The 26,315-nt window shown below is 34.4% G+C and overlaps 1 protein-coding gene across 5 annotated transcripts; it reads left to right on the top strand.

Moving 5' to 3' along the window:
* LOC119639512 lies at positions 1–26,315 on the top strand. Of its 5 annotated transcripts, none has more exons than XM_038036937.1 (9): positions 1–285; positions 11,627–11,853; positions 11,930–12,862; positions 15,898–16,241; positions 21,351–22,238; positions 22,330–22,679; positions 22,867–23,105; positions 23,242–23,365; positions 25,605–26,315. In XM_038036937.1, the coding sequence occupies exons 3-9, from the start codon at positions 12,003–12,005 to the stop codon at positions 25,731–25,733; spliced, it is 2,934 nt and encodes a 977-aa protein (XP_037892865.1). In that variant the 5' UTR covers positions 1–285; positions 11,627–11,853; positions 11,930–12,002; the 3' UTR covers positions 25,734–26,315. The 5 variants fall into 5 exon arrangements, with proteins under 5 accessions (XP_037892865.1, XP_037892864.1, XP_037892863.1 ...); XM_038036936.1 differs by adding an exon at positions 3,644–3,769 and having other exon boundaries at positions 11,631–12,862; XM_038036935.1 differs by adding an exon at positions 3,644–3,769 and having other exon boundaries at positions 11,627–12,862.

Raw genomic sequence — 26,315 nt, 5'->3', positions numbered from 1 at the left:
GCGCACGGTTGATTAACTACTCAACAACTACTGTGGACTACTACAATAATATATGGAATAAATTTAAAAAAATAACAACAAAACTTTTAATATTAAATTTTTGATTAAAAGAATTTCAAAGCTTAACTACATGAATTTATATAAAACAATGTTGTAATAGCGGCAAAGGTTTTTTTATCCACAAAGTTCTCGCGGTAATAACGAGAATAAGAACGAAACCGTCTACGTACATTTTGGATTACTTTTACTTTGTGATGGCATTTTAATACACCACCTTTGATTTGAGTAAGTTGAAAGTGCGATTTTTTGACGAGTACAGTCATAGTTCGGGATATAACACTGCATGCATCATATAAAATTATACATAAACATAAACACAATTAAATATAAATCTATGCATATAATAATATGCACACTTAGGTTGTTTATGTTTTTACTTAATTTATGTTATGTTTATGTTTAGATAATTTTAGCAGCCAAAAGTGTGGATATATTATATTATGCTCATCATTCTTCTTATACACTCAGCTATACTCCCAAGTATGTACTTATTTAATTAATTGATGAAATTAAATTCAAGCCAATATGCATCGCATTTAGTTAAGCAGACAGAGAAGAAAATAATGAAAATCATCTGTAGCATGTCACATAAATATGCCAGATATCAAGTAGAATCTGGATATTTTGCTATTAGCCTAATGCAATGCTATGTATGTATTAGATTACGGATAAGCAGATGTCATCTGAATCGAAGCACTACGCTGTTTCTTATCAAAGAAAACTCTTATCGTTTATCGATATTTTGATCTAAGAAGTGCAATGCTTTTCTCGCATAAAAAATTTGCTCTACATTGCTTATGTCCTATCATTCTCTATTTTGTACTTGTTATTCATTATATTCTACATTATGCCCGCAACAGATCAAAAACTTTATTTCTGACTGCTGGCTAAAAACCAATATTGACGTCTTTCCTTAGATTGGATTTAATTGCAATTCGTGAAATCTTAAAACGAATTTTGGGAGAATTTTCACTTGTTGAAAACTTCTTACTCGCTTTTCATCATACATTGATGTCTCTGATGAAAATTTTGCTCAGAGCAAACGTTGCTTAGAGCCAAGTTTAAAGCATTACGTAAGACTTTTTGAAATTTTTTCTGGAATCCTCGAGGCCTAATGCTATTTCTCGTGTTAGCGATAATAAATATTACAGATGAGATTTGTTTTTTTTTTTTTGTTTTTTTATTTATGTATTTCTTTTTCAATCTGATCAAAAAGATAAAAAGTAAATATTACAGTGAAGATGCCATGTTTAACCAACTTTGCAGTCTTAGAAAATTCAGAAAAACACTGTAAGGAGCAAAAATAAATTAATTTCTATATGGAAGATCCACTATGAGATGCATTTTTGAAATTCTTCTCATATTGAGATATGAGAAGAAGAGATATCGTCTAGGACTTTACATGAGTGCCTAGCCCGATAGGATGTTTTGATGAAAGCAATTGGATTAGAGATTCTTAACATATAGAATGTCTAGATCATCACTAATAGTTTCACTGCTAACGAATCGCCCGACACTAAGAATAAGACGGAGAATTTCATATTGGGTATTTCTACATTAAAGGTATTGGCTGCTGCTCACTATAACTTCAAAAACGTTAAAGTAGGTTGGCAACTGTGGGATAGAAATAGTGGATGTGTACCTACTAAAGAGATTTTCATTTTGATAGCGTCTCTTCTCAGCTGCTAGGTTTCAGTACGCCAAGTCTTCTTTCCTCTTATATTGCCAGTTATTTTTTGTTTACGTTTTTGGTTTGTGGCACACTTTAAGCGAAAGCATGTCTGCAACGATATGCAGTCACACTACCCTACTCTTAAATAAAATGTATTTACTCTTTAGGTTAAGCTGACATCCTAGACGAAGTAACCAATAGAGCTTTTTGATTTCTGAGCCTAGATGGTGGCGGTAGGTTTTTCATGTTAATTATTCGTTGTTTGGTAAGGCCAAGGGACTTCACAAAGTTATTGATGGCGACATTATTCTGTTCAAAGACAGCAAAGTCAAAGTTTGTTATGCGCAGACTGCATAGATTCTTCTGATATAAGGAACAACAGGAGTACGTTGCTCGGTGGTATCATGTTTACTCTGAATGAGTTGGAAAGTGTTACCAGCAAACTAATTGGTCTATACGAGCTTACAGCATTTTCTGGCTGCCATAATTATTTCTGCGCTTTTCCATTGAGCTGGAAAGTGATTCAATTTTTTGATATTATTAAAAATTAACTTTAGGAAGATGAGAGCTATAGGTAGTAAACATATAATAATTGATCCACTTATGTCATTTTTTTATGCTTAATAAATTCACTGTATCTGTGACAACAACATGAAACATGGACTGGCCAGAAAGTTCGAGATTTGAAATCACGAAAGTATAAAAAGTCTCTTTTAGAGAAAGAGAGAGATTTTCAATTTTCAAAGTAGCGTACTCGGATATACTTAAATTAAATAAATGAAGCAAAATAAAAGGTTAAACTAGTAAAAAAAGTTGATAATGAGAACATTAAAAACATTGCAGATATAGAAGACGTCTTTAGCTGTCTTGACAAGGTCTTAAGTAATTTGTTGCATTATTTTAAAATTTTTGCTATTTTCTTGAAGCAGTCAAAGTAATTATGCACACTAAGTTAGGCAAAGAAATATTGCAGAAGTCGCTTGCAGCACATAAGCTGCACATTTTAATTTACCTAAAAGAAGATATATATGTAAACCGATTTAATGGATGTTGCGGTAAACAGAGAAAAACACTTTTCTTATAAAAAGATGCGCTTACGATAGCATCTAGAGAATGTTTGAAAGGCATTCTTGCACATTTATAAATGCAGAAAATCAATTTTATTCTCTTATTGCACTACCAACTATTACAATGATTATCATATATGTCGAGGTGTGCATATAGTAGGGAATTTCTATCGATTCCCAATGGAGGTTGAGTGTGCTTTGTTCTACGCTCAACACCCGTATCCTCTTTAATATTTCCATAAATATAAATGTAGAATGTGAAATTTGTGTATATGTATGTACATGTACATCTATATAAACATATAAAATGTAAATGTATGCAATGAACTCAAGCAATAGAAATCCTTGAACTTTTGTTGTATACTCCGTATAAAAGATGACTTTTTACTTCGAATACGAGAGGATAAACAAATCATATTGAGGGGGAATAGAAAAAGAAAAACACAATTAAAAAAGTTTTTCTTCTAAACTCATTAGCTGCAAATAAAAAATAAAAGGAAAGAATTAATTAATTGTAGATTATGTTATGCCAGAAAAAGTTCTTGTCGCCTTATAAGCGGCTTTATTGTCGCTCAGATCAAAGCAATATATGATGGCTTAACGGCCAATATCGTGTTAGCGATGTGCTGGCGATATTTAATAGGAAAACGTTCTCCAAAATGTGTGGCACCGCAGTTCTTTTCTCTCTTAGCTTTTTCGCAGTCTTTCTTTAGCATTTCTAGGGTCATTTACCTTCTCCACGTATACATATATACATTTATATTTATATGATATAACTTCTTTCAAAAATTGGCGACTATTATCTGATTTATACAATTTGTAAAATACAGATTTGTTTCTTCAGGTAACGTTGACGTCTATGAAGCAAAGATTCAGGAAAAGCAGTAAAGTCCTCTAGTAAAGCTACCAGAAGTTTTTTAACGTTCCCGCCCACTCGTCCTGATGATGCCCGTACAACGTGGCCCAATAGGTAAGAATCGCTAAGACAATGTTTAAATCCCTGTGACATCGACTTTACTTTGGCTGAAGCTATCGTAAGTAGTGAATCGGTCAAGAAATAATGGACTGACCCATTAGTCTACGGCTATCTCCCTATGTGTCTCTCTTTCCTTGCGGAGCATCCTCTTGGCGATTGATTGGATATTAAAACAAGAAAAAGCGCACAAGATCAAGTTTCATCCCGTTACTCTTTAAACACACTACCGGACTTTGAAAAAAGATGCTTGCAGTGGTTTTTTCGCTCTTTCCAAATGACTCGACTTTTTAGTCGACCGTACATAAATAGTACTTGCCTTCTCTCTTTTATAATCTCCTAAGCAAGACTGTGCCCACATATGTCGGGATTATTTTTTACTTGAATGGAAAAGAGTACAAATTTCTCTTTAGCGTTATTAACGTTGATTTATTTAACCATTGCCTACTGCTATTGTCTAAACTATTAATTATCTGATGTAAGAATCTTTTACTGTAAAGAGTTCTTAATGATTGTTTGATACTACAACGCACTCATGACCGGCACATGTTTGGCTGAGTACATCATAAGACAAAAACAGAAAGAATCTATATATATATATAAATAATAAACCATTTCGCGAGTGCTCTGCTTGTGAATTATAATTAAATATCTTTCATGTTTTGCCATTTTGCGTTATATTACAAAAAAATTCCTCTTAATTCAATTTAACCCATTTGCTTATTTGCTGTAAAGTGTAGATAAATAATAAAAAAAAAAAAAAAAAAAAAATTATCTCTGTTTTTCATGCTTCGCTTTTTTAATTAATTTTGAAAGCTTTTTAAGTGCGTGAACAATTATTTTAATATTTAATTTTTTTCTTTCAAAAAAAAAAAACGCTTAACATATTCATGTAACACTAACAATGTGATATGAATGTGCAAATATTGATAAATAATTTTAAATAGTCAAAGAGATTTGTACACATGCCTGTACGCATCGAATAGAAAAGTCAATGAAATAAAAATAATATTCAAATGTTTTTTTCTTTTTTTTTCTGAGAAACTTATTACAAACAACAAAATAACAATGTTTTGCCATTAACACGGAAAACGCGCAATATCTCAGATAAGTATGGGTCGAAGATAAATAATCAGCCGCCGGAAAAAGTAATTTTGTTTTTTTTTTTTCTAAACACAAAAAATAAATTTAAATAATTTAATCGCTTGTATTTTTAATATTTTATCCGTAGATTTCCAAAGACGATTTTTGTGGAAATGTTCTCCTTTACGCTTACTAAAGTTTATCCCTTTTTCATATAGTATGCAAGTAAGGAGATTATAGTTGGGTAAAACCGGCCATTAGATAACCTACACCATTCCGCCTACTAGAACTTACACCACCTATGGTACAGAGCTTATTAAGTTAATGTGGACCAATGACACGGAAATGGGCTTAAGGTAAACCTACTGGTTATTTTACCAAGAAGCCTCTCTGGCGGTTTGGCCTTTCCAACTAATTTCGTCACCAAGCTGCAGGTCGCAATTTTGGAGATGTTGTGATGAAATTTGTTGTTGTTGAGCCACAATTGTAGGCAATGGTTTTGAAATTTTCAATCGTTTATTCCTCCTCCCCTTGCTCTCGACTGAATATGAAAGTTGAACATTTGCAAAAGCTCTTTTTTATTTTTCTTACGCATATTTCATTGGAATTAATGGAGCGATTGTTCAACACGCTACGGTCAATAAGGGGGTCAATAGTACAGTTCATACCGCTGAGAGTTGTTTTATAGAATATGCGCCCAATGCGTTTGCCATTAGAATGATTAATGTGTAGATGTGTGTGTGCGCCGTCTATGTATGTATATATGATTGTGGATATGAAAGCAATTTCTCATTTACTTTGATTGATTACTTGATTGCTTTAAAAAGTAGTAAGGGTTTAATTACATATTAACGCGATGCTCTCTATTTCTCTTTTCCTTCCTCGCTTTTTCCCCCTCTTACATGGAATTATAAATCAGACATCTTTTTATTGTATTGTTAAATTAATGTTTCAAATTTTAACGCTCAGTAACATTTCACAATCACTTGTGCTTCATTAAATATTTATTTCAAAAAAGATCATGGGATTTACCGATGGTGCTATTTGATGAATTATTCATTAAGAGTAAAGCATTCATCAAACAGCAATGTTGAAAGTTAATTACACTTTAAACTTGATCGAATTTTTGATCACAATGCATAACTTAAGGCGTGACGTCAAGTTTCCTTCAATTTTCGAATTCTTCATAAAGTTTTGTGAGCGTAAGAGGGTCGACAGCGCACATTGCTCGGGCTTAAAGGAACTTAAACTTTTAGACTGCTAAGCGGTATTTTTATTCTACTGTGTGTCTTAAATATAAATTTTGTAAAAGGCCTAATACATCCTTTTTCGTAAACGTGACGCATAAAATTAAAGAATGTAAGGACGAAGAACATATTCACGAGATAATACCACCTTTTCGTGTCGTTTGCTTCTTGCTTTAAGTACTCCCTAAGTTAGGCAAAAAATTGCATGAAAAGAATGATTAGAGAACGTGGAGCAGGGAGCGGAGGTAGTCAATAAGTTCCAAACTATAAAAAAAATCAAGTTTCAGAATGTAATTTAGATCCGCGTTGCAGGTAGTTGGAACACAGTATAGAGACAAAAGTTTAATGAGTATTTGGAGACAAAAACAAGTACCACCCTACCATAACAAAAGAAATCCTTAATGGGGTTTAAGTGTTTTGCACACTCTAGGCATCACAGTTTAGTGGTTACACATAGACGTCTTTCAAATGCATTTCTTTCTGTTGGAAGCCATGTTTTTCGAGTTTAGTAAGCTGATCGGGTTCTTCTTACATTCCCCTCCTGGTTATCATGGATTTTTTATCGTGAAATACCCTACACCCTACCCTACACCACTTGTGGTGCAGAGTGTATTAAAATAGTACGGTCGCGTGTAACTCGCAGAAGGGCTTAAGATGGACCACCCTTTTATTATACCGATCGATTCAGGACCGTGATATGAATTGGTCTAACCCTGTCCGTCTGCCGTCTAATGTCTGTCCATGTAAATTTGTGGTCAAGCTACAGGTTGTAATTTTTGACGAAAATTGGTACATTGACGCGTTGTAAGCCAACGACGGCTTATTTTGAAAAGTGTTAATATGAATAACTATAGGATGGCGTAGGGTGATCCATCGTGGTGGTTTCCTCTGGTTAGAAATCAAATCAAAAAAGTTAGTTTAATTTAAGTAAATAAAAAGTGATATTATTCCTGTAGAGGGGCGTGACTGATGTCAAAGATCGTTCTTCTTTACACAACTGTTTTGCTTAAAGTTAAGAGTTGTTCTTAAGTTAAAAGTTCCCTCATCCAAACGCGCGTATTAAAGAACAATTTTTCCCAACAAATTGCTCCCCGAACATAACACTCTTTCCTACGGCAATGCTGTGGCAACTGTTGGACTAGACAATTAGTCGACTTGGTTGATTTGTGTGTCTGGCAATTACTGATTAAAGTTAAATAAAATCTTCAGCTCAACAGGGATTTTTCCTTTCATTGTATTGTTACTTTCCATTCTTTTCAATGGGCTCAGCAAACGGCCATTCATTGCTCATATACATATGGCCTGAAGACATAGGTAAACATCATTAAGTTAACGTGGTCCACGCCTGAATCTTCGTGGAGCCAATCAGTTAATCAGTTGAATTATTTTTTGGGCTGTAAATGTACGATTCGGAGCACACATATACGATCCCAAACTTTTACAAATTGTTACAATCAAATAATTCTAGGTAATTGATGCAATGATACTTTTACATTCACCGCTCTTAAGAAATACGGGCGTTCTAAATATATGTTCTGCGTAGTCTAACTTTCAAGTAAGAATGTTTCAGTTTATTAACATAAAATTTCGAATGGATTCGAATATGTTCGTTGGCATGCAAAAAATAAGAGGAATAATTGAAAGTTAGTGTTGGTACTTGAACACGAAATTTACAGTACAGCGATAAGGATATTGGATCTGCAGGTGCTTCAAACTTTTCACAATATGTGGTACAACGACTGTTAACTAGAAGAAGTCGGTTCTTTGATATGTTGAGCTTTTCTGCAAACGCTGTAGGAGGAGATAGGGTTTTCAGTAACCCGATAGCCTTAGATGCTAGTACTTTAAGACTTAAGCCTTACAATTTATTTCTCTGGTTAGGTTAATAATAATAATATTGATGAAAATTGCGGTTGTAATTTTATAAGATAACGACGGAAACTAAAAGAAAAAACAAAAACAAGCACGAGAGAAATTCCGCTTTGATATTTACATATCTTATCTTCATAACTCTTGTGATGAGTGACTCAAGGTTAATGAGTTGTTCATGGTGTACACTCTGTTATTTACCTTTCTTTGTTAGAAAACTGTTTTGTGTTTACTTAGCGAGTTATTTTTTTGGCATAGATGTGCATTTAATCGTTCATTATTTCTGGATGCCTGCATTTAGAATTTTGTGTTCCTTGTATGTGCAATTAGTTCAAGATTTACTTTCTTAATCTTGCCGTAAGTGTTAGTTGCAGTACTTTCTGGTATAGTACACTTGATTGAAATTTCAATGCGACAGTATATTAATTCTTTCATGCAGAGCGTCTTCAAAGTGGGTATATCATTACGCCAACTTGGATAAAGTGAGTTGTCCGCTTGAAACTCTGTTCGTTTATCATTCGTTCACACCGTGGCCAGTGTATCCGTTCATCCGCTTGTTTGGCGATCTCCGACCATGGATCCGTATGTCCACACACCCAGCTAAAGTCCAATCATTTCCGTATTCCATTCATGGACTCGCTCTTCACTCTACACGTCTGACAATTGCATTATATGATCTGTCAAAGTGTTAAAAACTCGGCCTTTCCATCTAAACACTTAAGCCAATTGTGTAGAGGAAATTAAAAAGATAGCGGAATTGGCCTGCAAAACGTAAGCAAACTTTTCAATGTGAATGACTGCCCAAGTTTACTCTATTTGCCTCAATCTATGAAATAATTTTGTTGCAAAATTCTGTGCAAAATTAGCCGTTCAAACGAGTTGAAAAGTAGTCATGAGTTTGTCTTTGTTTGCGTCTACGCAAATGATTAAATGCTAACGAGCATTGTTTGATAAATTCATAGGAAAAGGTTTCTTAGAAAGAACAACTACGGCTTCCTTTGGTAAAACAAGGAAATGATTACTCGATATTGATAATGGTGCACTTGTTCTACATATAGAGAAGCAATGGTTTGAAAATAAATCCTATTAAAGCCATTATTTAGCTATGCAGTGTAGATTCCTATCTACGCATTTATGTGTGCAACGTTGTGCAGTTTTCTATACGGATGATGCATTTAAGGAATTTTCCAACCAGACTAAGGAAGAATGTAAGATAATACCTTTTGAAAAGGTATACTCACATATCGTAATATATGTCAGAAATTTGTCATGCTAAGGCATTAATTTTCAAACATACGCTTTGTGAATATGTCGTAGTATTCGCGCAAAAACAATCTTTTTGTTCTTTACAATTTGTATGAAATTAACAAAATTGATTATCAGGAAAGTTACTTGAGCAAAATTTATTGTCAGCTCACCTCTTTAGAGTCGATATACGTTAAACACTACGTGGAGTGATTGAATGTTCAATTGTCGTATTTAGAGATAAGAGAAAAACTTATGTATTTTTGGTGGACGTAGTAATAGCGTCATCCAGCAAGCACACATCGAGAAGAGGTTGATCATCATTATCTCGTCCGTGTCGTGGAATGAGATTAGCTGTCGTCTTCGCGCAGTTTTAGTGCATTGCTCGTCGTTATTCGTTATGCTGTTACAAAGCAGAATATGTTGCAGTTACTCCAATAGCTTAACATGACCTTCGTTGACCACCGGCTCGATTTTATATGCTTAAGTAGTTAAAGGACATTTCTTATAGTTTAAGATCTACAATCTGTTAAGCCCTAGCTTGATAAGAAACCATAGCCGCAAAATAAACGGGTTCTCTCTAAAAGGAATTCGTTTAATAAATTTTTAAATTTTTTTTCATCTTCAATTTAAACTTTTTGCAGTCAATGACTAACAATTCTAATTTCTATATATTCTATGGAAATGTTGTTTGACCTTTTCCCCTATCTTTGTACATATTTTAATATATGTAGATTATGTTTTGCTTCACTTTTATAAAACATGATTGAGAATGTTTCAAAGTATTCAAAAAATTTCAAGCAGGAAGAGACTTAAATGCTGCAAGCTTTTTGCATGAAACGTGCAAAGACCTCAAAGCGAGCCATGTATCTAAAGTGTGCATATGTAGGCAACGAAGTATTTGCTGTGTTTATATAAAGAATAAATCCTTATAGAAGGATTAACGCACACATATGCATGTGAAACTTCTAAACTTCCAAGTATTCTTAAGGTAAGACATGCATGCTTGTATCCTAGAAGTGGTTTATATAGTGTAAATATAAATATTCCTTCTAAATATATGTACGCGTACACGGATATTTTGTCTCTTTAAATTATTTAAACTAAAAAAAAAATGTCGGTTGCATAGGATTTATAGGAATTCTTCAAAAGAAAGTTTTTGTGAAAGTAAAATCTCTTGCATTCCGTACTAGATTTAGTAAAATAAACGATTTTCTTAATTTCGTTTTGCAGTCACTTCTTATTACGTACATAGGTACATATATGTAATACGTAGTGTCTTTATTGTAAAAATCAGCTTATACGTAGACTACTTTCTTCCATCATTTAAGCGGAAACGCAAATTGGCATTTTTTTGGATATCAACGCAAGCCTTGCCTGGAGTAAGTTATCCTTTGCTCACTCAATTGAGAATAAGCTTGTAATGCGGACGTAAATCGCCTGGAGTTATATTGACAAATGTCCAATAATAAATAAATATAGATGCTTAGAACAAGAACAAGAGTAGGCAGAAAAGAGCTGACATCAAATAGTTAAGAGAAAATAAGTGAGTCAAAGTTCAAGTTGTAAGGTCGTGCTAGTTGATGAACTTTTTTATTAATTTTTTATTAATTTTTTTTGTTTTTTTTTTTTCGTTTGAATAAGGTTCTAATATCGTGTAAATACACGATATCTTAAACTCGAATTATAATAATAGATACACCATCATTCTTTATATGTGTGCTTGCATGTATGTGTAGATATGTGCATATAAGCAAATGAGTATATAAGCACATTGTATGTCTATATACCACTTATCCTTTCGCTGCATATATAAAAACATTGCTTATCATTGCTTTCATTTAATTTAAACTTTTAATTTAAACCAAATTTGTACTTGAGAAAGTGCTTGAAATTATTTCAACAATGAAAGTATTTTCAGAAAGGAATACTTAAAATATTCAAAAAACTGCTGAATCATTTAAAAAAAAAACAAATGACAGAGGAAAATCCAACTTGTCAAGGGGCTATGAAGTTTTACTTGTGACATCACCTATCATTGAATCCCTTTCACGTAAACCAATTTTTTTCTTTTCCATTTTAATTATTTCTTTTTCTACTTTTACGGATATGTGTGCGTAGATGTGTCTCTACATCGTAATTACATTTGAATTTGTTTTGGTTTCTGGTTTTTACAAGATATAAGTCAAAAGTGCTTGGCAGGCAACAATAAAATTTTCCAAGTACGTAATGACGGGCCTTTCATAAAATCAAATATAATTAATAATCTAAGAAGTAAGAAGGCGAAAATGAAGAAAACGAATACTCCAATAGCCTTAGAATATGAAACTTTTGTTATTTGATATTGTAAAGCATTCAAATTTCATTCATTATAAATCTTCTTTTCTTTTTATTTTCATTTCTTTGTAAGGAAGAATGTGCAACGATAACTGATTATTATTACTCTACATCAGCTCAACGTCGACTCTAATCAAAATGAAACATAAATCTGGTACATGACTTCTTGGGATATAACTAGAAGGAGAACAACATCGATAACATCAACATTCACGGACATGTTTGTTGGCACTTGCTGTTGTCAAAGTGCCAGGTGAATATAATGCCGCAAGAGACTAAAAGTATGAAGAATTTTTCGAGGTAAACAGAAATAAATTCCAGTAATTCTTGTGGTGTTTAATATAAACATTAAGCACAAAAACTTAACAATTCGTAGAGAAAGTTATATAGTGGCAGAGACATAGAGAGAGAGAGAGAGAGAGAGAGAGAGAGAGAAGAGAGACACAGATATGTACAATAAACAACAAAGCCAAATACAGATACCGCCGTCATCGTTATCAATGATACTACAACGTAAACGTTGCAATGGACAAATACATGAGTCGGGGACGTTGTGTGTTTTACTTACTTTAGCCGGCTTACTATTGGGGAGCTATGCGATTTTGCAGGCGTCAGAAGCAACACCCATTGTTAGTTCAAAAACAAGTGGCCACAATAAACAAGGACAAGAACAAAAACAAGAGCAACAAGAACAGCAACAGCAAGTGAATAGTGTATTGTGTCCTCACGTCAGTTTGGCGAAACTCATCAAAACAAGTCCAGTAATACTTAAAGCATTGGGTGCTCATATATTTACAAACGACGATGACGAGGACCTACGAGTATTGCAAAATAGCAACGATGCGTTATTGTTAAAGTGGCAAAATGAACAAAATAAAATCTTAATGTCATCAACAGCAGCAATAGCGTCTCCTCCAGCTCAGACATTTTTACCCAATACACTAGGTTTTAGGAAAACAAAAACATCATCAATATGGTTTACGAACGATGGTAAGAGTAATAGAAAGAATAGGGAACAAACAACGCAAACAAAAGCGCAAACCAAAGCACAAACTTTCAGTGATGCTGCCAGTAGTCGAGCCGCCATGCTGGCGTCTCTCAATGCTGATGCTATTTTAATAACATTAACACCGGAAACCGTATATAAAGGAGCTTCACTGCTGAAAATGGCACCGGGTGCTGAGCAAGCACAACGAAATATGCAGTCAAACTCGGGCCTTGGTACGGAGTCATCATACAATGCGGGCAATAGCGGTGGCAACAGTACTGGCAGCATCAATTCATCTGAGTCATCGTATCTATACGAAGGGTATGTATATGACCAGCATAAATGCTTTACCATATTTTTTTTCATTTGCTTCTCATTTTGTTGGTAATTTTCTCTCTCTATCTGCCCTTCTCTTTCTCTTCATTTCTGTTTATATTCTGGGGCTTTTCTTTCCTTTGTATACCTATCGCAAAACGACGCGAGTATACTAATTTGGTAACCATTTTTGTTACAACTAAAACACTTTCGTACGTATATATGCTGACGTATGTAAGAAATGAATGGCGGGTACATGTAATTCGCTTTAAATGATAAATAAAGTTTTCTCACTTGTTTTCCGTTACCCTTGAGAGGTAAATTAAATAAATTATCTCGAAACTCTAAGGAAATCCAGAAAATTATTTAATAGGAAGCATATGGCCACTTATGTACGACGGCGTCAAATGACCTTTTTTTATGATTGTGCAAGTGATATCAGCATGCTTGTGTGCTAAAAATATCCTTTACAGTGGCGATCGTATGGCAATTTTTCACAAATGATTTAAAAGAATTGAATAAAGACTTTGAAAATAAAACTTTAGGATATAGAATTGTGATTTCAGAGCACAACGCAAGCGGGAAGCAGTTAGGAAAAGCAGCTCTGACATTTACACCGTAGAATGGATATAATACCCGGTTGGAATGGTACGCTAGGGTTGATAGATCAAAATGAACAGAAAGCGAATCCTTTACGTAACCACGGCTAACGACTGACGCTAACTTTGGACAGCGGCAAGTCAGTGTTCGCGACTTCAAATTTCACTGGGGTGGGCTATACACGGCCGTAGCTGTAGCGAGTGCTCAGTCGGAAAAGGCAGAAAACTTACCCATTAGATTAGGACCTCATAGAGGTGACAGGTGATATTAGAAGAAAAAGGTCATCACTTCTAGTAGAATAGGTTAACTAAGCCGCTTTGATCGCTCGTCAACACACCGATAAAGAATTCCTTCTCATTACTATCCATCTAGTCCCAATAATGGCTCTCTTGTTGGAATCTTCCATTTGTGGAACATATATTTCTCCTTAAAAATATCTTTTTGAAGAGCCATTGGGATTAATAAACAATCAGTAAAAACCGATGCATTTTTCACATCGCGGTCTGCCCTCCAAACAATCATCTAGGCTAAGTTTACGTGCTCCCTTGGAATATGTTAAAGTTGCAATGTACGACATGTGCATCTTTATAAACAAAAAGAAGAAACGCTAAGACTGATGCACAACGAATAAAGAATGATTTCTTTGGTCTTACCCTACGTGCCCTCAGCCATTTATTTACCGCTTGTGGAATCATTTATTGGTGGTATTTCGGAGAGACATTATGCCTAATGGTCAATTATGGGCATCAGTGGATTGATTCTTACTGACCTTGCATATACATACATACATAGAATACGTCATCTTATGTGTTGACTTTACTTGGAGAAATCGTTGAAGAAACTTATCACGACAATTAGAGCGCAACATCACTATTTTGCCGAAAGAAAAAGATCTAACTTTTTGTTTTCTTTCGAAGCTTTTTCGCACATAAACTTTGCATCTTAACAATATCGAAGTATGATAAATACTGCAATTGCCTTACACGGCCATTACCATGTCCGAGATTATTCTTGTGAATCCAGAGAGAGCTATTATGACAGACTACCAAATTGACTAAACGATGGGATAGGGATAGGGTAATACCGCACCAAAGTTGCGGTAGCACTTTCGCCTTTTTTTGTTTTCTCTACTTTACCTTTATTCTTTCCTTTCTGTTGTTGTTGCAACCAAAAACTATTACAATTTCGAAAACACTTGATCATCTAGTATTACTTTTATACAACAAAATAGATTTTTACTTAATTCATGATGAGCGATGATGTGCATATGTGTTAATGTATATGAAGAAAATGAACTTCTCTCCCCTTTGCAGTTTATTCTGTACCATTCCATTTTTTTATTATTATTTTTATCTCGTTGTTTCCAAATCTTAAAACCAGTTCACAGTTTAATTCACAGTTTACTTTAAATTATTCTTTAATTCATTTATGTACTGTTTATGGTATAGCGATCTATCTATCGTATCAACTATTTTTGTAGGCACAATTATTATGCATTCACAAACCATAATTATCCTTGTTGATAATAACAATGGCAATAATACTTTTTTCAATTTATTTCCTTCACAAGCACAGACGTTATTTATTTACACATAGGCAGTTTTGTTTCTCGATTTTAGCCCTCAATAAACTACAATTTACATATCTTATTAATACTTTCTATTCAAAGACAAAGGAGCGACGCCGCCAAGTTTTCTTTTATGCAAAACAATTGCCATCTGTAATAAAATCATATGATTTGGTTCGCTTGCAGATATGCATTTCACGAAAGACATGAACATTTTTGCTGTTTCTTCTTTGCACTGTTCCTGCATTAAAACTTTTTTCAATTTTATTGCTTTATAATTTGTATAACTTCGTAACAGTAAACACATTTTAAGTAAAACGTAACAAAAACAATTAGGTAGAACAACCGATATCAGAAGTTAAAGAAATAATTATGTACAACATAAGGCATATTTTTATTGGCTCTCACCTGACAAGACCAAATGCTAACTGATCATACAAAACTCTCCTTTCAAACCTTTTTCTTCTTTTCTTATTCTTGCATAGCGGCCAGCCGCTATTCTTGAGATCACGCAACGTTGCCTAACGGCATGCCGCTATTATGAAATTTCGTGGTTAGATCAGACCGACTGAAACCTCTACCTTACATCGTATGCGGACACTGCAAATTCTATTTTAAAACTTTCTAATCAGGAGTAGCACGAATAGGGAAACGAACTTAACTACAAATAATCTAAGACAGTGGAAAAAAACTTAATATTGCTTTTTTGATATCAAAGAAACTTAATATACTGCTTTATAGTGATAGGTGCGAATGGTTGGTAGTTTTTAATAACGCATTTTAACCACTAGTTTTCGTCAGATTTTCTAATCAAAAATGATGCAATGCATTTTATTAAACGTTTTGCATAAATTTTTTGTATTCGTTTATGAAGACAATTGAACGCCACTGTACAACCATTGTCGTGTTTCGATCAAAATTTATTGAAATTACTGCCAAGTGAATTAATTGTGTTTGGTAAATTGCTTACGGTCAGACAACAACAGCAACAACAACAACAACAAGGATTAGACGATTTATTATCTCGTCAACCACAGTATGGGTCAATAGTTTCGGAGAATCAACAACAACAACAAAATCATCAGCAGATACAAGCAGCATCCTTAGGCGCTTTCTTCCCCGCTCCACAATCGTCTTCCGAAGATATATTGAAAATCAGCATAAATGGTTTACATCGTTGGAGTGCGCAATTTGAAAATTACATATGGAAGCATTTAGGTAAGTTTTTGGAACTAGAGAATAAAGAAACACATAAGGCGAAGTAAAATGCAGTTCTTGATGTTAATCTGAATAGATTATGGATATTATGAATTTGTACCGGGAACACGTGTGCCGAAGTGGAACACATTATATCTTCACCCTATTTCAATTCAGGGAATTGCATAAATTTTCATCTTCGTGTACAGCTATCGATTTTCTAATCTGGCTTTTAATTTTATAACATCCAGCTATTGTAGTTTTAGTTATGCGAGGCGCTTATAGTGCTACGGTTAGTTTTGTCTGTACCCATATGCATGTAAATAGCTTTCGTAATATATGTAAGTGTAAATGCATTTACAAAATTTTGCTATGAGTTCGTTTAGCATATTGTTTTGCTTCCTTTTCATAATCATTTGCATTCACTTCGTTCGTTGACATTTTGTCTCAATGCACTAAATATGTACGTATACGGATACGTCTGTGTCTGTTTCTTTTCATTTTTACCCCGGCTACTGTCTCATTCAGGATTCAGTTGCATGCATTGACACTTCTGCGCTTCATTGAAGTACACTTTCTGTGGAAAGTGAAAAACTCGTTATTATTTAGATTGAAAGACATGCTCCGGCTTGAAAATTGACTAAGTGTGTTTCATGTGCATGGTGTTGCGTTTCTTCTTCGGATTGTCTACGTACGCAAAGATTAAATGGCTTAATTTGCATGAACACAATTTTTACTGTGTGCTGTTGAGATTTGCATTAAAAAAAAAAAAATGTTTTTTTTAAATTAAATTAAACAAGTAAAAAAGTTATATTCGGCGGAGGCCGAATTTCGCCTACTCACCACTATGCTTGTCGCACTCTATTCGATATCCATGGCGCTGAAAGAAAAAACCAGGAAAAAAGTAATCGCGGCGTCTAGAACTAATAAACCCATTTTTAGACAGATAATATGTCTCCATTTGAGACATAAGAGCTAAAGTTTTTTTCTTGTATGCCCTATGATAAGCATAAGACCTCAACAAAATGAAAAAAATAAAATTGAATTACTCGTAATTTTGTGTGGGCATGGCCGATTGTTTACATTTTTGGACGTAAATAGTAGACTCTTCCGTAAAGTAAATGCGAAAAATTTCAGCCTTTTATCTCTCATAATTTCTGAATAACGAGCAAAAAGCCGCAAAAGAAAAAGAGTTTTATATAACAAGAATTCTCACACTTCACGCTTTTAGTTTTCTTTCACGGTCCGTTCACGGTCGATTATTTGCCTTGCGAGTATTAAGGTGTAGAAGCAGCTGTCTATAAGACATGCAAGCTAGCAGGCTCGATTGAGCAGTTCGACGGACATGTCTTACTTGGCTTGGCTTTCTTCGTAGGTCACGCATATTTTGGTTTCGAACATTCCGCTTATATGCCCATTTACCTTTTACTGATCTTTGACAAGGTTGATAAGTTATGAGGAGATGGGTCAATGCGATAAAAAATTGTCTACAAAGCGTGAGCAGCTAGAGAAGAAATCAAATTGAATGCGCACAACTTCCACGTGCCTTATAAAAGCTAACAAATTGTGGCTGCGAGAAAAACTGAACGATTAAGGCAAAATTTCGCAGTAGCGCGAAAATAAACCGACTTTAGATGCTTCACTTAATCAGAAAAAAGCCCCGCTAGTCCGCCATGGCTGGGGACAGCTTATTACGAAGGAAAGCAAAATATAATTTTATAGTGTAATCAGAGAATCATCGTGAAAAAGCTCGTGTTGATGAAAAGTTAACTCTGGCACAGAGAACACCCCTTCTGCCCTTTTTATGAAGAGTGCGGAGGGGAATGTTTGATTTAAAAAACCTATTGAACGAACTTGTTTTACTTGTTCTGTTCTATCTCTGTAATCTTATTTTGAAAAGTTTGAACCGATAGACCCCATGAAAAACATAACGGAACTAGCGTTCAAAATGTTTCTTTTCTCGGAAGATGAGAGCAGCTTTTCAGATTAAGAGCGCAAACGTTTCCCACTGTTGCAACTAAATGCGGCGAAGTGACAAATATTTCCAACCTTTAGAGCTGTCAGGATGACATAACCGTAGTAATTAACTTAAAATTTACTATATGTGCGTGAATGTCAACAAGATTGTTAGCTTTTGACACTAGGTTTCTCCTTTGCATGGCATAACTTCCAGCATCAAATCAATGACGCACATAAACATTTATGATCAGACCTTTTTGTGTTCGTTTTTTATTTGTGATGGCGGAGAAAGGAAAAAAAACGCTTTCTAAGCATATTTTTTGCGTTTACCATTAACGTCATACCACAAGTTAAACCATGAAAATTGCCATGTAATGAACTGATGACATGACAGCGATGAAAAGCAATAAAAATTCAATATAACTTTCAATTGATTCTCCGTAATTTGTTTGTATTTTGTTTTATTTTTATTATTATTGTTGTAAATTTAGCCAGAGAATAAATTCTAAGACTAAAGTCTTAAAGCACTAGCATCTGAGTCTTTCGGCTTTTACTAAAAACTCCATCGCACTTGAGATTTGAACCCATGACCATTGAGTTGCTAGTCGAGACTCTTGCCTACTCGGCCACTCAGGCGGATCTTTATTTTATTTTACCTATTCATACATGAAATTGAACTAAAGAAAATGACAGGCGAATTCAGTGCATCTTAACAGAGAATCTTATACTAATTGTTTTGAAAACTAGTATACAATAAAAGGAAGATGAAAAGAAGAATAATAATAACAAAGTAAGTTAAAAATAATAATTCATGTATAAATAAATAAAAAGAGAGAAAAAAAGAAGAGGAAAAATAAAAAAAGCATGTCCACAGCTAGCACAGAAGCACCCCCGCAACAAGAACAGAGAAGAGGTTGCAGGTGAACCCCTAAACCATTGCAAATAAGCATAAGATTGGCAACCGCCACGTTAACAACACAATATTATTTTGAATACAAAAAATACAAAAAATGAGATATTAAGAATGAAATGTTAGTTTAAGTACGACATAGGTAAATCGCGCATAATGAGATAATCGCCGATAATGAGAATCAGTGATAGATGTCATTTACGTTTCTGCAAACAACTCTGAGCGGATTAAACAGCTCATAATTGTATTTACATTGGCTAAGCTTAATCAAGGCAAGGTCCCTAGATAAGCGGTTAGGGACATTGAAGTTTATCCCACCAAGTAATGCAGTCGACTCAGTAGTACCATTTAATACTTTGATTAAGAAGGAAAGGATAATAGAAGCAATGTGTTTTGTATTTAAACAAATAAAAAATATGCGATTTTTTACTTTAGCTTCAATTGGTTCTGCACAAAAGCAAATCGCTAATGTTTGTAAGGCCTACAAAATATGAATCGAAGATTACATTTAACTGCACAGGGCAATCACATAAGGGCTGTAAACCTTTACTGGAAATAAAAAGAGAACGACAGAAGACATCATAGGATGTAAGATTTTTTTTTTATTCCAACATTGGTTTATGACCGCTACTGGATTTTTGCAAAAATTCGTTTCTGAAACACCAATTTTTCTTCTCTGCCTTTATTTCACCAATAGCACGGCCAATCGTGGAAAATAAGATTATGGAGAGTCTGGAGTGTATTGGACTAAGCCATAACTCCACAGAAGGAAATTTATCTTCTTTATCACGTGATTTTGGATACTATGCGGTCATTGCACGTTTTCGTTAGTACATTGATTGTGTCACGAGATGTCTCACATATTATCTAATTCAATATCGTTTAATTCGTATCACGACAAATCTGCAAGCATGTTTCTCTCTATGGCGTTCTCCACTGAAGGTAATGGCAAGGCCATTTTCACTATTCACACTGCCCTTTTCATCTCACAAACACTACTTTAAGGGTAATTTTTATGTTCGTAAAGTTTATTGGGAAAGGAAAAACTTTCCTTATATAGCTTCCAACAAAATGTATAAAACACAGCCGAAATGCGTTCATCGTATTCATAATAAGGTTTAGAAATTTCAATACGTTGCACGCTTGTCTATTTCGCATAGTTTGGTGGGAGTCTGAAGAAAAGCGTGGACTACATGATACTCTTATATAATGTATTTGTATAGCTCTTACGTGATCACCTTGTTTACGTTTTGATTAAAACAACCAAAGGAATTCATATAATTCCGTACTCCTACATGTCTAACTCTTAACATAACGATTGCAGCCTCAAGTTTCCCACAAAAAAAGTAGGTTTAATTTTAAATTTTAAGCCCTCAGGTCGCATTATGTTAAATTCGCCAACTAGCGAGAAAAAAGGAATTATGCCCACGCGTGTACCAAATATAAGGTTTAAAGAACTCGCATTTATTTTTGATGTAACGTAGTCCTTTTGTACTTTGTTGGCAGTAAGCAGTGAAAATAAGAAATGATGGATAAGAAGAAATTCAATTTAAGACGAATCGCCTTTTTTTAAAGCTGAAAGCAGAAGAGTTTGTTTACAGAATGTGGCAATTTCTGTAGTCAATAATTTATTTTGCTCTCTAAGGTACGCAAGGACTACCTAATTTATAGAACTCCTAAAATCCGTCTAGCTTTTATTACGCACATAAAAATAAAATCACTCAATCAAATTGAAATTCTTTCTCTCATATTTTTTTGAAGATTTTTTAAAAGAATGCTTTTTGTTCTTATGTTACTCCATAATTATAAAATAAATGGGATCACTACTTTTTAGAGTCATCAAGTTAGCCCTAAACTGTATAAGTATGTTAGCAAGCAATCTGAGACGCCATAGAAACAAGGTATACGAACAAACTTTTACTATTTCGCTATGAAAATATGATTTTTTCTATCATAATTTCCTATATCGACAAACCGCTCACGTAATTCATTGATAGCAAAAAGGAGAATATGTAAAATTGTTACAAGTAACGAAAAAGAAACAGACGTAATAAAGGAAAGTAACTCCCTGATTATAAATTAACCGCTTTATCATTAATACAATCATCGACATGCAAGCGTGAATGTGAACTAATTCAGATTAACTTATTCTGCAGCGACGTCAGCATCAGGTGGAACATGTCATTTAAAACGTGTCTTTGCTTTTATTTTTTGCGCTTTCTTTTTTGTATGTATTCCATGCACGTGTCATAATTATCTAGGTTGGGATGACTGGAGTGATTTTACGGTATGTAGTGTGGCATGCGGCAAAGGAGTACAACAACGTTTTCGTCGTTGCCTCTTGGATAATCCAATGGTTGATTTGAATATGGAGCATTATAAAGCAATCAATATGAATGCCGATAAAGGAGACGCAAATGATAGCTTGGTTTTCGAAGACGATGCCGTGTTTAGCGAGCAACAACAAATCACTGAAAACGATGACCTCTCAATTGATGATGGCGAGCACGAGGACGGTAACGATGCTAGCGAAATAAGAATGAATGGGCGAAATTTAATGCGGGAGTTGGCAAATAATGTTGTTATGAGAAAATCGGAAATTGTGGCAGACTCAATACAACAAGAATTTTCTGCATTTTCTGGCATCATCAGTGTTAACGCTACTAGTAATACTGATGATATTTTACATCATGACCAACATGTTGCGAATACGGATATGTTGTCAACGAACAACAAGTTAAAATTACTGAAATGGGCAAGCGGCGAGGATACGGCATCATCACTATTTCACATTATAGAACCAGTGAAAAGTAAATCACGTTTAAGTGATGTTAAGGTCCAACAACAACGACAGCAAAAACAACACGGCTTTGTTGAGGACCAGGGAGTACAGAGGGAGCAAAATGATGGAGAACTGGAAGCAATGCGTTTATTTGAAGCACATTTAAATAGTGAAAGTCAAGAGGAACTGCAATCGCTATCAACTCCCAACACAGATATGTTGTCATCGTCTACTAGCAGTGGCACCACAACAAACAGGAAAAATGCACGTAAACGTAAACGTCACAAAACAACAAAAACATTTTCTACCATGTCCTGCGAAGGTTACAATATAGAGCAGAGGAATTGCAACACCTTCGAATGCAATGGTAAGCATGAATGGGGGAAGAAGGCGAAACATAAAGGAGGATTAAAAAATAAAGAAAAATGTGTTTTTTTTTTTATTTGCATTACTTCCAGATGACATCAATGATTTAATGAAGTTCTATACTAAGAAGTATAGTAACAGTGACGAAGCGAACGGTGCATCTTCAATGGCATCGGAAGGAAATGCCACTCCCACTGATAACGTACAAATTCCAGCAAGTTCAAGCAATGAAATTACTGGCAATTTGTTGTCTACTGTTAGCATATCTTTGGAAAGGACTATAGCGAGCGAAATGGGAGGAGTAGCTTCAGCGTCGAGTAGTGCCCCTGGCTCTAGCACTAGTGTAGGTGGTATAGCGGCCACAACTCCATCTAATATAGGTTACGTTTTCAGTTGGCGTAACACTTTAAACTTCACCATAATGTTAACTTTAAGAGTTAAGGTAAATGAAAATTGGAAGAAAAATTTTTATTTTAAAAATATTAAAAAAAAAAATTCCATCTAACACAACATTTGTTCATCTCTTGTGTCTTCCTTTTGTTTACTATTCCTTTGTTCGCAATTTAATTTCCTTTTATTGCTCTTTGGGTGAATGGCCTGCGGCCATTGTGTATGGGTGTTTTTATTAGAATGATAGCAAAGTTAGTAGCAATGGTGCCACTAGCAGCAGCAGCAGCAGCAGCAGTAGCAGCAGCAGTAATAGTTGCGGTAGTGGTACTATCTTCTCCATACGTAATGTCACTCACAATCTGTACTTGGAGTCGTGCAAAGATGGCTTACGTTTGTATCTAGAGCGAGACAAAACGACCGAAATGTTGCCCATTAAATTTAAATTATGCGATTATCATTGGCATCAGATATCCATCAGGCAAGCGACTATATTTTTTATTTTTTTTTAAAGATAAGCAAATAAAATTTCTCTCGAATGTTTTATTTCTGGTTTAAAGTTTACACATTCCTTTATTGTTATTTTTATTATCCCTCACATTATTATGTTCATATAGCATACAAAATGGCGATTTTATTTCAATTTACGTCGATTGCTCATGGACGAACAGTTTTGTTGTTTCCAAGCGATTATTTTCGCTGCCGATAAATGCGGACGTTGAAATTGGCCGTGCATTTTATGTAAGTAAATGCTCATAACTGAGTTTAAAATTGATTTTTAAGTTTAATCAGCGTATTAATAAATTTAATTTTCAAATTTATTATTTAAACTTTGGAAAGAAAAGATCAGAAAAAGTAGTTGGGTTACCGCTTGGCGCAGTTAACGAAAAACGCGATTATCAAGTCGTTGTAGCCGAGTTGAGGCCACGACGCGTCCGACCAATACTACGTAACGACAGATTTAGAGAATCGGTGAAGGTTTACAACCAGTAGAAAATACACTTGCAAGGTTATGATTGTGTCCTATTCCGTTTACACGCTTAAGAGACATATCCTGAATGACCACAGCACAGGAAGGAACAACCTATTTTAGTCTAATCTTTCTATATGTAGCAGTTCCGTAGGCATTGCCGGATTATTCGTGTTGCAAAGAAGTAACAATTATCTTGATCGATTTAGCGAATGTTGCTCTCAAGAATATTTCTCTGATCCTGGGGCCCTATTGAAAATCGTGGCTTACTACTAGCAGATCCTTACGAAGCCGTTAGATGTTTAATAGTCTTCGACAATGATGACAGGCTTATTCGAGTATGAATATTGTAAATTGTTGAGATTATTTACTTTTCACTCTACTTAAACAAATGGCAACGTTGCGTTCATATGCAACGTATTATACTTGACCGATAATAATTAAAATTAATAAACATCGGTTTAATTTTATTTAAGCTTATGTAATCGGACTTAAGCTTAACTAACATCGTTTCGTTTTTTTATGATTGGACACACATCAGAATAACTGTCGCATACAGGACGGGGACTCCTATTAAATTTTTCGACTTGAATTAAACCCGCCCGTGTAGACTAACGTTCCACGCGCGAGAGCGAAATCATCAAACTGACTTCTTCTCTACTTCTCTCCTCTCTTCTCTAAAATCGGGAGTTCGAACTTAGCCGAATTTATTGCATCCTAATTCGAGATCAGATAACATTGATGTTGAACATTATTGGCCTATCCTGTTTTCTGCCCATTACTGTCCGCTACATCAACTACGCAGTGTGCTCTGACTATCCCGAAACCTTACATAATAGATTTAATAGTAAAAGTATGGAAAATATTTATTCTAGCTTTTACTCCGTGTCGGATGAAAATGGTGTACGGTTTTGGTTCCCGCAAAAAATTGATCAGCATTTTTTCCTTTTTCAATTCACTAAAGATTACCCTCATATGTATTTATAGCTTCTTATTAAAACATTCTTCAAATCGAAGTTTTTTTCTGTCATCTATAATCCCTGTCTAATAATCTTTTCGCATATTAGAGATAGGACGAATTAGAAAAACAAAAAATAATATATTTATGTAAGAGAGCATCCGTGGTATCGGGTTATAGTTTTCAACGGATTGTGAACTATTAAAAACTTGAACTTATGTCAGCTTTAAACTTCGGTCCTGTTAATGAGCAAACAATAGTGATGATCGCGTAAAGAGAGAAGTTAAAATCTTCTGGTCCAGGTTCTGATTAATAAACTTTAATTCTATTTTCTTATAAAAGCCATTCGGCGGTAGGTCTCTTGAACGAACTTTCGAGATATATTCCTTGAAATTTACAGAAAGTAAAATTTTCAAAATTCATAAGAATCAATTGATTTTGTCAAACTTGCTTTGTTTGCTACACTAACAAGGAAGAAAGGTCCGGAGATCCTGTAAAATAAAGTAATATTTACATTTCTGATCAAAACAAACTTCCAAATTGATTTAACCATGCCCGTCTGTGCATCTATGGTAAACATATACCTGAGCTAAGGGTGTCAAATTTGGCAGACACATTTGGGACGGTCATGCATGCAGTTAGTTATTGAAAATACGCGAAATCGATCGAATAATGTGCGTACAATATCGTGTAGGCTGAAAATGCCGCTCTTTTCAAAAGCAATTCAAAAGCGAGAAAAAATTGCACAACTCTAACGGTTAAAGGTATAAAAATTTGGGCTTATACCCCACGAACCATACTTGCTACCTGCACATCGCTATGGTCATGGCTACCTTAGTATTTCATTAGGATTTTCTTTTTTTGTCTTTCTTTCAAAAATAGGCTGTTGGTATAAAGTATTCGGTCATAACCGGATAGAATTTTCCTGCACTGTATGTTTGGCTATGACCTCATTCATGGCCCTTATTCGTATTTGATTTGGATGAATGTTAGCCGCAATATTAATATTTTTCCTTTTTGCATTTACTATGTTCTTTGCTCAACAACAACAGGGGGAGTTGCAGCAACTCCTAATATTGCCTGACAATCAAGAACGCCATCAATGTTCAAATAAACGAACGTCCATTAATGAAGTGAAGCGTTATATAATCGACACGTTTATCGATGACTATGGCAACTAAAAAATATTGTGGAATTTTCTATTTTCCTTATTAAGCTCAATAATTGTAAGAATGACGGGAGAGAATTGTAATTAAAAGCTAAACAAAACAAGAAGAAAGAAGTCCGCTTAAGGCGAGAGACTCTTTTTGAGGTGTAACTGAAAAAGCAGAAAGGAAAGATGTCCAGAAAAAGATAGGAGGTGAAAATGATGATGTATAGAAACGATGCAAAAGAATTAATAATAATAATAATAATAATTAGCAAAAGAATACAATAAAGAGGAAAAAATAATAAGAAATAAGAAATCTGTAAAGCTCTTATACTTTAATATGATGTGATTAATGTTTCCTAGAATGAATCTATTTATATACAAATAAAAATACATAGTAACAAAATAATGCTATTCGTTTATCTATGAGTTAGTGTGATGTACTTCATTATTATTAGATTTAATAGTTCAAATAGGAAAAGGTCAGAATAGTGAAACGGTAAAAGGCGAATCTAAAGGATCTAATGGATTAAGTGTTAATTTAGTTTGGTCCTTCGTTTGCAATAAATTTATTATCGTGACACATGCGAACAGTTCGGCTTGAAGAAGTGAT

The sequence above is a fragment of the Glossina fuscipes genome, unplaced genomic scaffold, assembly GCF_014805625.2.
Source record: "Glossina fuscipes isolate IAEA_lab_2018 unplaced genomic scaffold, Yale_Gfus_2 112, whole genome shotgun sequence".
In the NCBI taxonomy this organism is placed as follows: Eukaryota; Metazoa; Arthropoda; class Insecta; order Diptera; family Glossinidae; genus Glossina; species Glossina fuscipes.
Note: the sequence above shows the minus strand (reverse complement) of the source record. Positions and strands in the feature narration are given on the sequence as shown.

What these genes read in the sequence shown, in the direction of transcription:
- LOC119639512 (XM_038036934.1), top strand. Translation starts at nt 12,003, where the DNA reads ATGTACAATAAACAACAAAGCCAAATACAGATACCGCCGTCATCGTTA. An exon ending in TTACATATGGAAGCATTTAG is followed by an intron (nt 16,242 to 21,350) that starts GTAAGTTTTTGG and finishes ATAATTATCTAG; the next exon opens with GTTGGGATGACTGGAGTGAT. An exon ending in TGGCATCAGATATCCATCAG is followed by an intron (nt 23,106 to 23,241) that starts GCAAGCGACTAT and finishes ATGTTCATATAG; the next exon opens with CATACAAAATGGCGATTTTA.